A 12,597-nucleotide genomic window follows, 5' to 3' on the forward strand; every position below is an offset into this window, starting at 1 on the left:
TCGAGTCCGAGGATCCTGCAGGCTGGGCTGCAGGCCCGGCCTCGTACGCTGCTCCTCCCTTCGGTATCTCCAGACGGTCAAACACGCAGATCTGATGAATATTCACAATTTTCTAGGACTCCTTGACCTTTCCAGAGTCCCAGGATATTGCAGTGGTCCGGGTTGGGCAGATTAGAAGTTCATCCCGCTTGTGCTGTGGTGTGGAGCTCTGCAACGCGATCCTCCTAGATTGCTATCATCATGGATCCCTCCAGTGGATATAATTTAACAATAACTCTGTACCATTTCCACCCATATTTCCTCCTTAAAAAGATTCCTTAAACAAACTCTTCATTAATGCCCGAAAGAAGGTGGACTGCAGTGATTCAAGAAGACAACTCACGAATACCTTCTCAAGGACAACTAGGTATGCAGTGACACCCACAACCCACGAATGAATTTTAAAAAGTTGGGTGTTTTGAAGAGTCAGGTTGAGATGTTACCACCAAAGTGGATGTGGTAGAGAAGCGAGATGCAAAGTTTGGAGGATACAGTACACTACACTTCTGGAATACTATGTACAGCTCTGGTTGCTGTTGTACAGGAAGGATTTCATTGAATTGCAGTGTTGGTGAACTGGAAAGAACCTAAGCCTAGCGAGGTTTGTAGTAGCAATTTAAGTTGTCCTTTAATATGTATAGGGCTGTGGTGGAATAGGTAGAAGAAGCAAAAAGATTTGTAACATGATTCTTTGGATTAATTAAACCAGCAAGAGATTAGAGAATATGTAAGTGGAGCTTTGTCAAGAGTGGGTAACCCACAGCTGATTTGTGATTTATTTGGTGTTTTTGGAGAGGGGATGTTGGGAAACTGACCAGAAGGGCTTTGGAGAAATTGAATCAAGAAGTGAAAGACGTTTTTGATGGAGTTGGAGATAAGGCAGGGAACATGCAGTCATTGTCATAGAGATTACAGTAAGAGATCTGAAGCTGCTGACTGATATGCTTAAATGCATATTTTAAATTTCTTTGCTGTTTGTACCAATCCACAAGTGCAAACACAGCTCATACAGAGATTTTGTATGGAAGGAGGAGTGGGACATGATTTTCCATACAAGCTGGTTCCTTTTCTAGACAGAATTAAATAGATTCACAGAATGAGAAGGTGATATAACCTTTTGGAATTGCAAAAATGCGAACCTATAAGTGAAGGAAATGAATGAACTGTAGCCAGATTTGCAGATGACAAAAAAATACCCGGAAAGTAATACATTATAGTCAATAAACCTGTCTTTTCCTTTTACCTGACCCCATTGTGTTTCTGGTTTACTATATAATGCAAAATTCTTCACAGTTGTCATGTTGTTAAGTGGTACAAAGTGCTAAACTGCCCCAATGTTGGCGGTTACAAAGAATGAAAACAATTGAATCACCCACAGTAGGAAAATTTGTAATTAATAATACAAAACCATATGGATTATGAAATACATATTTTTAAATGCTATCATACTCCTGAGGTTCAGTTCTAAATCACTTTGCACCATTTAATTCATTATCCCAATCCATTGTTTATTCCTGCCTCAACGCACTTTTCAAGGATTACTCTCTAGACAGAAATTGCTAATGAATGCATGTAATGTATTCTATAGATCTTGCTTAGATGTAATCACAATTGGAATTATTGTGTGCAGTTTCTCAAAATCTGAGCATCCAAAGAGATTTTAAATATTTTAGTGTTGGTGGAATTCTCAGTACATAGACTGTTTGTCCTGACAGATGGCAGATTGTATCTAACAGCAATCTCTTCAACTGCACTCAAACCAGGACGTGCTCGCAGGACTCAACATAATGTCTAATATTAGATGCAAATCCTGAATTGGACAGCCCTTGCTGAACAATCTCAAACGTGCTATGACCAATTCAAATTTGTCATCAGGCTCACAATGTGATTCGCTTATGCTTGTAGAAGCTATAAATTTTCACAGGCAACAACCTGTTCTCTACAGGAAAAAAGAACATGTGCACGCATTGTGTCTTTTTTGAATTAAACAAAGGCATAAAGGACAATATTTTCCTGATGTATTCTCTAAGGCAATACCTTGACCAATCAGTCAAACTTGACAAAACTAGTCAACACTTTTTTACTCATGCAGCCTAATTGATGCTCCCTTTAGAATTTGGCATTATTGTTTCTATCCTAATGAATGAAAACCAAAACGTTGTGATAGCAAGTCTGTTTTTCAAGCATTACTGAAATTGTGTATTACCAAGCCACTGTGCATTAAACTGGTAATACTTAGAGGGAAGTTAGATATGAGAAGTGTTTAAGACAATATGTTCTTGGTGGTTCAGAAGAAACATGTTAACTGAAGTATTTGCTTAATTAGTTTAGCATCAACTAATCAACTCGTGAATTTTATATAGTTTCTGTTTTCATTATGTAGATATACTTATTTTAAAGTAATAACATGTAGTGTGTCATAATGAAGCTCCCTAAAATGCCAGTACTATGAATCATGAATTCATTTTGACTTTAGATAACACAGTTGTTTGTACACATGTAGTAAGTAATAAGCACAGTTTTGACTTCATGTTTTGCTAAGGTGAAATGCAATTTTGGCAACCTTTTTAAACTTCCTTTTAAGAGTAAGTAATTATTCTTTTGTATGTAATTCATAATAAATTTGAGTGATTATGTTTTAAAATGGACAATTCGCAATTAAATTTCAGGGAACCTACTATGAGCCGTGGAGGATGGAGGAAACGTGCCAGCGAAGGGGACGGTTGGAGAGAATGGGTTTGTTCAGCACACAATACTCTTAAACTTTCTGTATTTTTATTTGTAAATTTATTTGTTTCATTTTGTCCATCTCTCAATACAAATTGAATAAACTTACAATCACACTACAGTTCTACTTTTTTGCCAGTGTGGCTGAGTTGTTAATATTCCAAACATTATAGATTTAAGTCTAGGCCCTTTGAATACAAAAGGCCAACATGTAAAATCAATATTGAAGGTGTGATGCATTTGGCAGAAACATCATCCTTTGGCCAAAATATTAGATTAATTGTCCACCTGTATCTTCTGATCATTTCAGTGGATACTCAAAATCCCATGCAAGAAGAAACTCTGTCATAATGTATATTTCCCTTAGCCAACAGAGAAAAAAAGATTTTCTTAATTGACAGGATCCTATTGTGGTATATTTATCTACAAATTCAAAGTAATTAATTGTGTGAAGGGCCATAAGACATTTTGAAGACTTATGATAAGGGCGATGTAAATTAAATATTTTCTTTTTGTTCAAGGAGATTTATGTTAGATAAGTATTGAAATAAGTCAGTGCAGGGTTATAAGGTCTTCTGAATTTTCTCGTAGGGTGGATACATGGCAGCAAAGATGGACAAGCTAGAAAGACAATTCAAATCAGACACTTCTCTTCAACAACAAAATGAAGGGACAGTATCTTGTATCTTCAGAGGTGTTTCAATTTTTGTCAATGGTTACACAGGTATGTGGTGATTTATAAATCTTATTCAGAGTTAGCTGTATCCTTTCAGAACACTGGAATTAATTTAACCTGTCCTCATGTCACTGGGTAGATAGTTGAATGATTATTCATCTAGTAGAATGGGTTGAATGAATTTCAATGAGTTGTTGGAAGGTATAATGCTGGCAGGATAAATAAAATATTTCATGCTTGTGTAGTTGCCATGGCCTGGATGCTAAATTAGTCCTGAGTTACTTCACCTGTAAATGATGTGTTGCAGAGCCAACGGCTGATGAGCTGCGACGGCTTATGATGCTGCATGGAGGCCAGTATCATATGTACTATTCGAGGTCTAAAACTACTCACATTATTGCCACTAACCTTCCAAATTCAAAAATCAAAGAACTGAAGGAAGAGAAAGTTGTTCGCCCCAGTTGGATTACTGACAGGTAAATGAAAATATAATGGTTATTGTCATTCCCATTTATGTTTTGACGAGTGGAGACATTGCTAATTACAGTAAAGCCTACGTGTCTGATCCTTAAGAGTTTGGCTCTTAGATTGTCATTTACTCAGTGGCAGTGTGACTCTGACCTGGATAGCTGTGAACCGCCAACTTGGTAATAGTATTGACCAGTACTAAGAGTTTAGATTTAAGATATAGTTTTTTTGTAAAAAGGAGACAAAACAATCCAGTGAATATTTGTTACACTGCCTAACCCTAAATCTAATTGTATATTGTTAAAATTACAAGTTCAGTTAGCTCAGTGTTGCTGTATTTTTGTTTTAGTTGAGCTTTGTCTTAATTTGTTCTGTCACATGCAGTTCATGGTAGTAGGATATCTGAATGACTTAAGTTTTTGTGTGGCACAAGCGTCAGATTACATTAGCGCATTTACATGTTTGAAAAGATCTCCGAAAGTATTTTGCTGAAGTTCGGTATCCATCTTACTGTAAGTAAAATATCTTTAGCAAATTTTCTTAACTATTTTCTTGTTTATACTATTTCAATCTGTAAACTAGAGCTTTTACAATCTCTGAGCTTTGTAAAGAAAACACTTGTTAAATGGAATGGGCATTTAGAGTTACTTCTTACTCCATAGGTTCTGAATACTTAGAATACTCCACCTAAAATTGCTGTGGATGATCAGTCGTTGAGTATACTAAGATCAGTAGATGGTAGGACTTGAGGGAATGAAGTGAGAAAGTATGTTTGAAATCAAAAATTGGCAAAGATTTTATGAAATGGTGGAGCAGGGTCAAGCAGCCATCCAGATTGCTCCTGCTTTATTTGTGCTGTTTTTTTCAATTGCAAAAGCAGTTTTAAATACATTAATTGGGGTCACATATCTTTAGTGTGTTCATTGTTGCTTAGAAGGTAGTTTGGTGTGCTGGTGAGCCAGAAGCAGACTAACTGTTTGCACTTCAGAAATGTTTCCCTCCAGTTTTTTTTTGTTAGACCTAAGGGTGTCAGTGCTGGGTAATGTAAGGTTTATTCCCATATTTTGATGTATACATAGACTGGTTAGCAAGGCTAGATCACATGGAATACAGGGAGAGCTAGCCATTTGGATACTGAAATGGCTCGAAGGCAGAAGACAGAGGATGGTGGCGGATTGTTTTTCAGACTGGAGGCCTGTGACCAGTGGTATGCCTCAAGGATTGGTGCTGGGTCCACTGCTTTTCATCATTTATATGAATGATTTGGATATGGACATAGGTGGTACAGTTGGTAAGTTTGCAGATGAGACCAAAATTGGTGGAAGAGTGGGCAGTGAAGAAAGTTACCTGAGAGTACAATGATCAGGTGGGCCAATGGGTGAGGAGTGGCAGATGGAGTTTAATTTAAATAAATGTGAGGTGCTGCATTTTGGAAAGGCAAATCAGGGCAGGACTTATACACTTAATGGTAAGGTCCTGGGGTGTGTTCCTGAAGAAAGAGACCTTAGAGTGCAAGTTCGTAAGTCCTTGAAAATGGGATTGCAATAGGTAGGATAGTCAAGGTGACGTTTGGTATGCTTACCTTTATTAGTCAGTGCATTGATTATAGGAGTTGGGAGGTCGTGTTGCGTGGTTGGTTAGGCCACTTTTGGAATATTGTGTGCAATTCTGGTCTTCCTGCTATAGGAAGGATGTTGTGAAACTTGAAAGGGTTCAGAAAAAATTACAAAAATGTTGCTACGGTTGGAAGGTTTGAGCTATAGGGAGAGGCTTAATAGACTGGGCTATTTTCCCTGGAGCATTGGAGGCTGAGGAGTGACCTTGTCGAGGTTTATAAAATCATCAGGGGCATGGAGAGGGTAAATAGATAAGGTCTTTTCCCTGAGATAGGGGAGTCCAAAACTAGAGGGCATAGGTTTAAAGTGAGAGGGGAAAGGTTTAGAAGAGACCTAATAGGCAACTTTTTTATGCAGAGGACAGTGCGTGTATGGAATGAGGTGACAGAGGAAATGGTGGAGCCTGGTACAATTACAATATTTTAAAGGCATGTGGATGGACATATGAATAGGAAAGGTTTAAGAGGGTTATGAGCCAAATGCTGGCAAATGGGACTGTATTAATTTAGGCTGTATTGGCATGGATGAGTTGGACCACAGGGTTTGTTTCCGTGCTGTACATTTCTGATTCTATTGCCTATTCAGTTATATACAGTATGACTTGATCTACAATAAAGTTCCTTGTACTCTCGACAATGCAAGTTTAACAGAGGAGCTGTCTATCTTCAAAATAGAAGACACAAATTACAGAGAAACAGAGGGTAGCAATGGGTCTAAAAAGAATCAGGAACGAAAGTCATTTAATATTAAAAGAGAAAACATATTGAAGAAACTTATGACACTAAAATCCCTCAAAATCCATGGCCCAATCCTAGAATTCTAAAATGAGATAGCCACAGAGGTAATAAATGTACTACTTGAGTTTTTCCAAAATTCCCTAGATTCTAGAATGGTCCCAATGGATTGGAAATTAACAAATGTTACACTAGCATATAAGGAGGGAGAGAGTAAGAAAACTGAGTGCTTGAGCAGTTAGCCTGACATCAGTCATGAGGCAAATGTGGAAATTTCTTATGAATTCATTGACTTGGATAATGACACAAAAATAAGTGGGAAGACAATTGATGGGAATGACAGTCTGCAAAGGGATATAGACAGGTTCAGTGAGTGGGCAAAAAACTTGGCAGATGGAATGTAAAGAGAGGAAATGTGAGGTTATGCACTTTGGCAGCAAGAATAAAGAACATAGTACAGTACAGCATAGCGTAACACAGACAGGGCCTCCGTCACACCATGTTTGCGGCGACCATGATGCCATTATAAACTAGTTCCATCTGCCCACACCTAGTTTACTTCCTCCCTATTCCCAGTCTGTTTTTGTGTCTGTCTAAATGCCTCTTAAACTTTACTATTCACCTTGGGGAAAAGACTCCTATTATTCACCTAATGCATTCTTGTCATAATTTTATATACTCATACCATGTTACCCCCTCACCTTCCAATGTTCTAGCATAAATGATCCAAGTTTGCCAAACTTCCCCTTGTAGCTAATGTACTCCAAAGTAGGCAACATCTGGTAAATCTCTTTTGCACCCTCTCCACAATCTCAACATCCTTCCTGTGTGGGGACCAGAGCTGTACACAATATTCCAAATGTGGCCTAATTAAAGTTTTATATGGCTGCAACATGACTTGTCAACTTAGTACTCAAAGCTCCAACCGATTAAGGCAACATGCTGAATGCTATTTTTTAACCACTTTGCCATTTGAGTTTCCACTTTCATGGAGCTATGGACTTAAACCTCTAAATCTCTCCATATGTCAGTGCTCCTAAGGGTCTTGCCATTTACTGTGTAATTTCATCTTGTACTTGACCTCCCAAAATGCCTCACATTACACTAGTCTGAATTAAACTCTTCCGACCATTTCTCTGCCTAACATTCCAAATGTTCTCTCTCCTTTGATAACTTTCTTCACTCTCCACAACTCCACCAATTTTCATGTTACGAGGATTATTTAAGATTACAAAGCGATCTTGATCAATTGGATCAATGTTAAAGAATGGCATGATCGAGTTTAATTTGGATAAATGCAAAGCATTGCACTTAGGTAAAACAAACAAGGGCAGGACTTAGAATTTAACGTATGACCTTGGGTAGTGTTGCAGAGCAGAGATACCTAGGGGTTCAGCCACAAAATTCTTTGAAGTTTGTGTCACATATAGTTAGGGTGGTTAAGAAGGCGTTTAGCAAGCTTGCTTTCATTTCTCAGTCCTTTGATTAGAGGAGTTGGGACATTATGTTGAGGTTGTGCATGATGTTGGTGAGGCCTCATCTGGAGTACTGTGTCTCGTTCTGGCTGCCATGTTAAAGGAACAATATGATTAATCTGAAGAGGGTTCAGAAGAGATTTACCAAGCTGTAATGGAGAATGGAGAGTTTGGGTTATAAGGAGAAGCTGGGACTTCTTTTAATGGCGTGTAGGCGGTTGAAGGGGTGACCTTTATAGATGTTTATAAAATTGAGAGGAATATAGATAAGGTGATTGGCAGGTGTCTTTTCTCTGGAGTGGGGGATTTCAAGAGTAGTGGGCGTAATTTTAAAGTGAGAGGAAAATATTTTAAAAAGACGAGTGGCAATTGTTTTACAGAGATATTGGTTCATGAAAGTGGTGGATGTGGGTAAGATACAACTTTCAAAAGGCATTTGGAAATGAACTTGAATAAGAAATGTTTGGAGAGATGTGGGCTAAGTGCAGGCAAATGGGACTAGTTTAGTTTGGGATTATAGTCGGCTTGGATTGTTTGGACCAAATAGTCTGCTTTTGAGCTTATGACTCTGACTCTGTTATCTGCGAATGTACTAATCAAACCACCTATGTTTTCATCCAAGTCGTTTATACGTTACAAACAACCAAGGTCTCAGCATTGATTATTGAGGAACACCACTGGTTACAGACCTCCAGACAGAAAAGCATCCCTCTACAGCTCTGAACCTTCTTTCATCAAGCCAATTTTGTACCCATTTTACCAACTCAGTGTGACTCCCATGTGACTTAATCTTTTGGACCAGCCTATTATGGGGATCTTGTTGGATTCTTTAGTAAAGCCCATTTAAACAACATCCATTGCCAACATTATTAAACATAACTTCCTCATAAAACACAATCAAATTTGTGAGACAAGACCTCCCCTGCATAAAGGCATGCTGACTATCCCTAATAAGTTAATTCTTTTCCAAATGTGAGTAAATCCTGTCCCTAAGAATAATGATTCTCCAATAATTTCTATCGCTGATGTAAGGCTCACCAGCCCATAATTTCCTGGGCATCCCTGTTGCCCTTCTTAAACAAAAAAACGATATACCTATTCTCCAGTCTTCTGGGACCTCACCTGTGGCTAAAGGGGATACAAAGCTCTATTTCAAGGCCCCAGCAATCTCCTCCCTTGCCTCCCTCAGTATCTTAGGAGAGATCATATCAAACCTGGGGACCTATCTACCTAAACCTTTTCAAGATATCCGATACCAATCCCCCTTAATCTCAATATGTCCCTAAATTATTGACATATTCTACATACTAGGGAAACTAGGTCCAAGGTCATTGTATAATAGAGAAGGCACTTGAATGTTGGCTGAAAAATGTGTTGCTGGAAAAGCGCAGCAGGTCAGGCAGCATCCAAGGAGCAGGAGAATCGACGTTTCTGGCATAAGCCCTTCTTCAGGAATCAGAACTTGAATGTTGGCCTTTATTTTAATGGTAATGATCTATAAAAATAGAGAAATCTTGCTAAAATTATGCAAGGCACTTGTTAGACCACTCCTAGAATACCGGAAACAATTTATTGGTATTGGATGCAGTATGGAGTACACTCACTAAGTATGAAGGAACTTTCTTACAAAGAGTAAGTTAGGCCTGTACTCAATAAAGTTTAGAAAAATGAGAGGTGAATTTATTGAAATATTTAAGTTTCTTAGGGGGCTTGACAGGGTAAATGGGAGGCTGTTTACCCTTGAGTGTGTGTGAGACCAGAAGCGCATTCTCAAAGTAAGGGGGTTACTCAATTAAAGATGAAGAGGAATTTATTCTCTTAGAGTGAATCAGTGGAACACTTTACCCCGCAGAGTGCTGTGGAGGCTAGGTCATTAAGTATACTTAATAAGGCCAAAATAGACAGATTTTTAATCAGTAAGGGAATCTAGGTTGATAGGGATAAGGATGAGGATTACCAGATTAGTCATTATCTCATTGAATGATGGAGCAGACTTGATAGGCTGAATGGCTACTTCTGCTCCTACGCCTAAGGACTTATAGTAATGATTCAGCATATTCTGCAACTACCAGTCTCTATGTTGAGCAGAATTTCTGAGGAAAACGTGAACTATGGGCAGCAATTTAAACCTAACCTAGGGGCTGGGAAACTGACTGGACCAAGTGCAATTTCATGATTGGACCTTATCAAGTTTTCTTCTCCATTAAAGTCAGTGGTAAATCAGGTAGGCCTAAATCCAGCAATCCACCAATGATGTCCATTTTCCATCTTGTCACTTACATTAGCATTTGACACAGTTCAGGAGATTTTAACTCCTCGAAACCAATGCACTTGCTCAGAGTTAAAATCAGGTTGTATGTTTTAATTATCACAAAATGAATGTTTTTAAAAATTACTTTAACCTTGGTTCAGTGAGAAAACACTTATTTCTGAGTCCGACTCAAATTATGGTCCATTTAATAGGGCACTTTCTAATGACTGAGACATGAATGCTATGCTGCCAAAGATGTTGTCTTTCAGAAGAGATAGTACACTGATCCCTTATCTGCCAATTTAGGTTGGAATGAAAGACTCTATAATGTTAAATTGAAACAGTGCAAAAGAATTTCCCTGCTGCACAAAACTACATTTATCCTTCGGCCAATATTGCTAAAAGGTACTAACTGTTGGTTGTTGTGTCCTGCTACGCACACACTGACTGCTGCCTTTGTCCAAATATTAACAGTGACTCTACTTGTAAAACAATTTATTGGCAGTCCTGAAGAGATTAAAAAATGCCGTTAGATGCAAATTCCTTTTTTATCTTTTCAGTAACAGCTCGATCCTTCATAATGTAAGATCAATGTCATTAATAACATGGAAAAATTCTCATCCTTGTTTGTTTCCGACCACTTCCCAACCTCCCTAATCCCGCCTCTGTGTTGTGCTTTGCTTTATCAAACTGCTACAAAGTATACCCCACATTCATATATAATTCATGAATGAAATACCACCACCACCTTTTCAGGGTCAGCCGAGTTGGGCAATGAATTCTAGCCTTGCTAGCAATGTCTAGGTCCATGTTAATATTAACTTTACATAATCTGACCATTCATTCATAACACCAAAGAAAATGGTTATGGTTATTGGAGATGGATTGTTTCAGCCTCAGGGCATCAGTGCAAGATAGTCAGGATGGTGTCCTAGGCTGAGCCATCTTCAGCTGATTCATGGATTGGCTTTTCCCTATCATAAGGTCAGGAATGAGAACGTTCAGAAATGGGAATGAAGCTGAATATTATTTAAATGGCAGAAGACTGCAGAAAGTTACAGAACAGAGGGATTTGGGAGTCATTAATTGTCCAACCCTTTTTAGATACAAGACTGCTGCCAGGGGATTTAAGAATTGCAAGTGAAGTGTCTTTGTTCAAAAAGGAGATAAGATAAGCTCAGCAAAATAAACCAGTGGTTTAACCTCAGTTGGAGAAAATTGTTTAGGAATGATGGTCTAGAACAAAACAAACTCTTCTGGCACCTTCGCCTCCATGTCTATTGCTTTAGATAAGAGTTTGTTACCCCGTCCCACAGATCTCTTCACCTGCCTCCAGTATTTTCCTTCCTGGACCCCTTCCTCTGGCCTTTCACCTGCCCTCAACCTGTTAATTGACAGTTGTCGATGTGACATTGGTCACCTTAATTTCTCTGTCTCTCTCACTCATTCAAACCTGTCTCCCTTTGACCTGACTGCACTCTGTGCTCTTAGATCCAGCCACCTCCTCTTCATCTATGGATGTGCAGTCTCTTTACACATCTATCCCCCATCAGGGGGATTATTTCACTTTCTGAAATGAAGGCCTGAACCGTCCACATTAACCACCACCTTCCCCGCCTGACTGACCTTGTCTTCGAGTCATAGAGATGTACAGGACGGAAACAGACCCTTCAGTCCAACTCGTCCATGCTGACCAGATATCCTAACCTAATCTAGTCCTATTTGCCAGCATTTGGCCCACATCCCTCTAAACCCTTCGTATTAATATACCCATCCAGATGCCTTTTAAATCTGTCATTGTACCAGCTTCCACCACTTACTCATTCCATACACACACCACCCTCTGTGTGGAAAAAGTTGCCCCTTAGGTCCATTTTTTTAATCTGGCCCCTCTCACCCTAAACCTATGCCCTATCGTTCTGGATTCCCCCACCCCAGGGAAAGGACCTTGTCTTTGTCCTGTCCAAGTCCCTCATGATTTTATAAATCTCTATAATGTCACCTCTCAACCTCTAATGCTTCAGGGCAAACAGCCCCAGCCTATTTAGCCTCTCCCTATAGCTCAAATCCTCCAACCCTGGCAACATCCTTGTACATCTTTTTTCACAACAACCTTACGATAGGAAGGAGACCGAATTGCACACAGTATTCCAAAAGTGGCCTAACCAATGTCGTGTACAGCTGCAACATGGCCTCCCAACTCCTACATTCAATGCTCTGACCAATAACAGAAAGCATACCAAATGCCGCCTTCACTGTCCTATCTACCCGCGACTCTATTTCAAAGAACTATGAACCTGCACTCCAAGGTCTCTTTGTTCAGCAACAATGCCCAGGACATTACCATTTAAGTGTATAAGCCCTGCTCTGATTTGGTTTTCCAAAATGCAGCACCTTGCATTTATTTAAATTAAACGCCATCTGCCACTCCTCAGTCCCTCAGACTTCACTTTGGGCAGCTTCTCCTTTAACTCCTTTCACATTTTTCAGATCAAAGGTGTAGCCATGGGCTCCAGTTATGCTGGGGTATGTGGAACATTCCTCTTTCCATTGTACTCAGGTCCCTCCCCACAACTGTTTCTCTGGTGCACTGATGAGCTCATCAGTGCTG

The 12,597-nt window shown here is 39.2% G+C and overlaps 1 protein-coding gene across 2 annotated transcripts in view; it reads left to right on the forward strand.

Annotated features, from left to right (window-relative positions):
- Positions 1 to 12,597, forward strand: part of rev1 (REV1 DNA directed polymerase) — a 133,979-nt gene that overhangs the window by 14,125 nt on the left and 107,257 nt on the right. For both annotated transcript variants that reach the window (XM_072577643.1, XM_072577644.1), the window contains exons 2-4: positions 2,709 to 2,775; positions 3,358 to 3,490; positions 3,750 to 3,918. In XM_072577643.1, coding sequence (XP_072433744.1) covers positions 2,719 to 2,775; positions 3,358 to 3,490; positions 3,750 to 3,918 — 359 coding nt within the window. In that variant the 5' untranslated portion in view covers positions 2,709 to 2,718. The remainder of the gene's footprint in view (positions 1 to 2,708; positions 2,776 to 3,357; positions 3,491 to 3,749; positions 3,919 to 12,597) is intronic.

Source organism: Chiloscyllium punctatum, chromosome 9 (assembly GCF_047496795.1).
Source record: "Chiloscyllium punctatum isolate Juve2018m chromosome 9, sChiPun1.3, whole genome shotgun sequence".
NCBI lineage: Eukaryota > Metazoa > Chordata > Chondrichthyes > Orectolobiformes > Hemiscylliidae > Chiloscyllium > Chiloscyllium punctatum.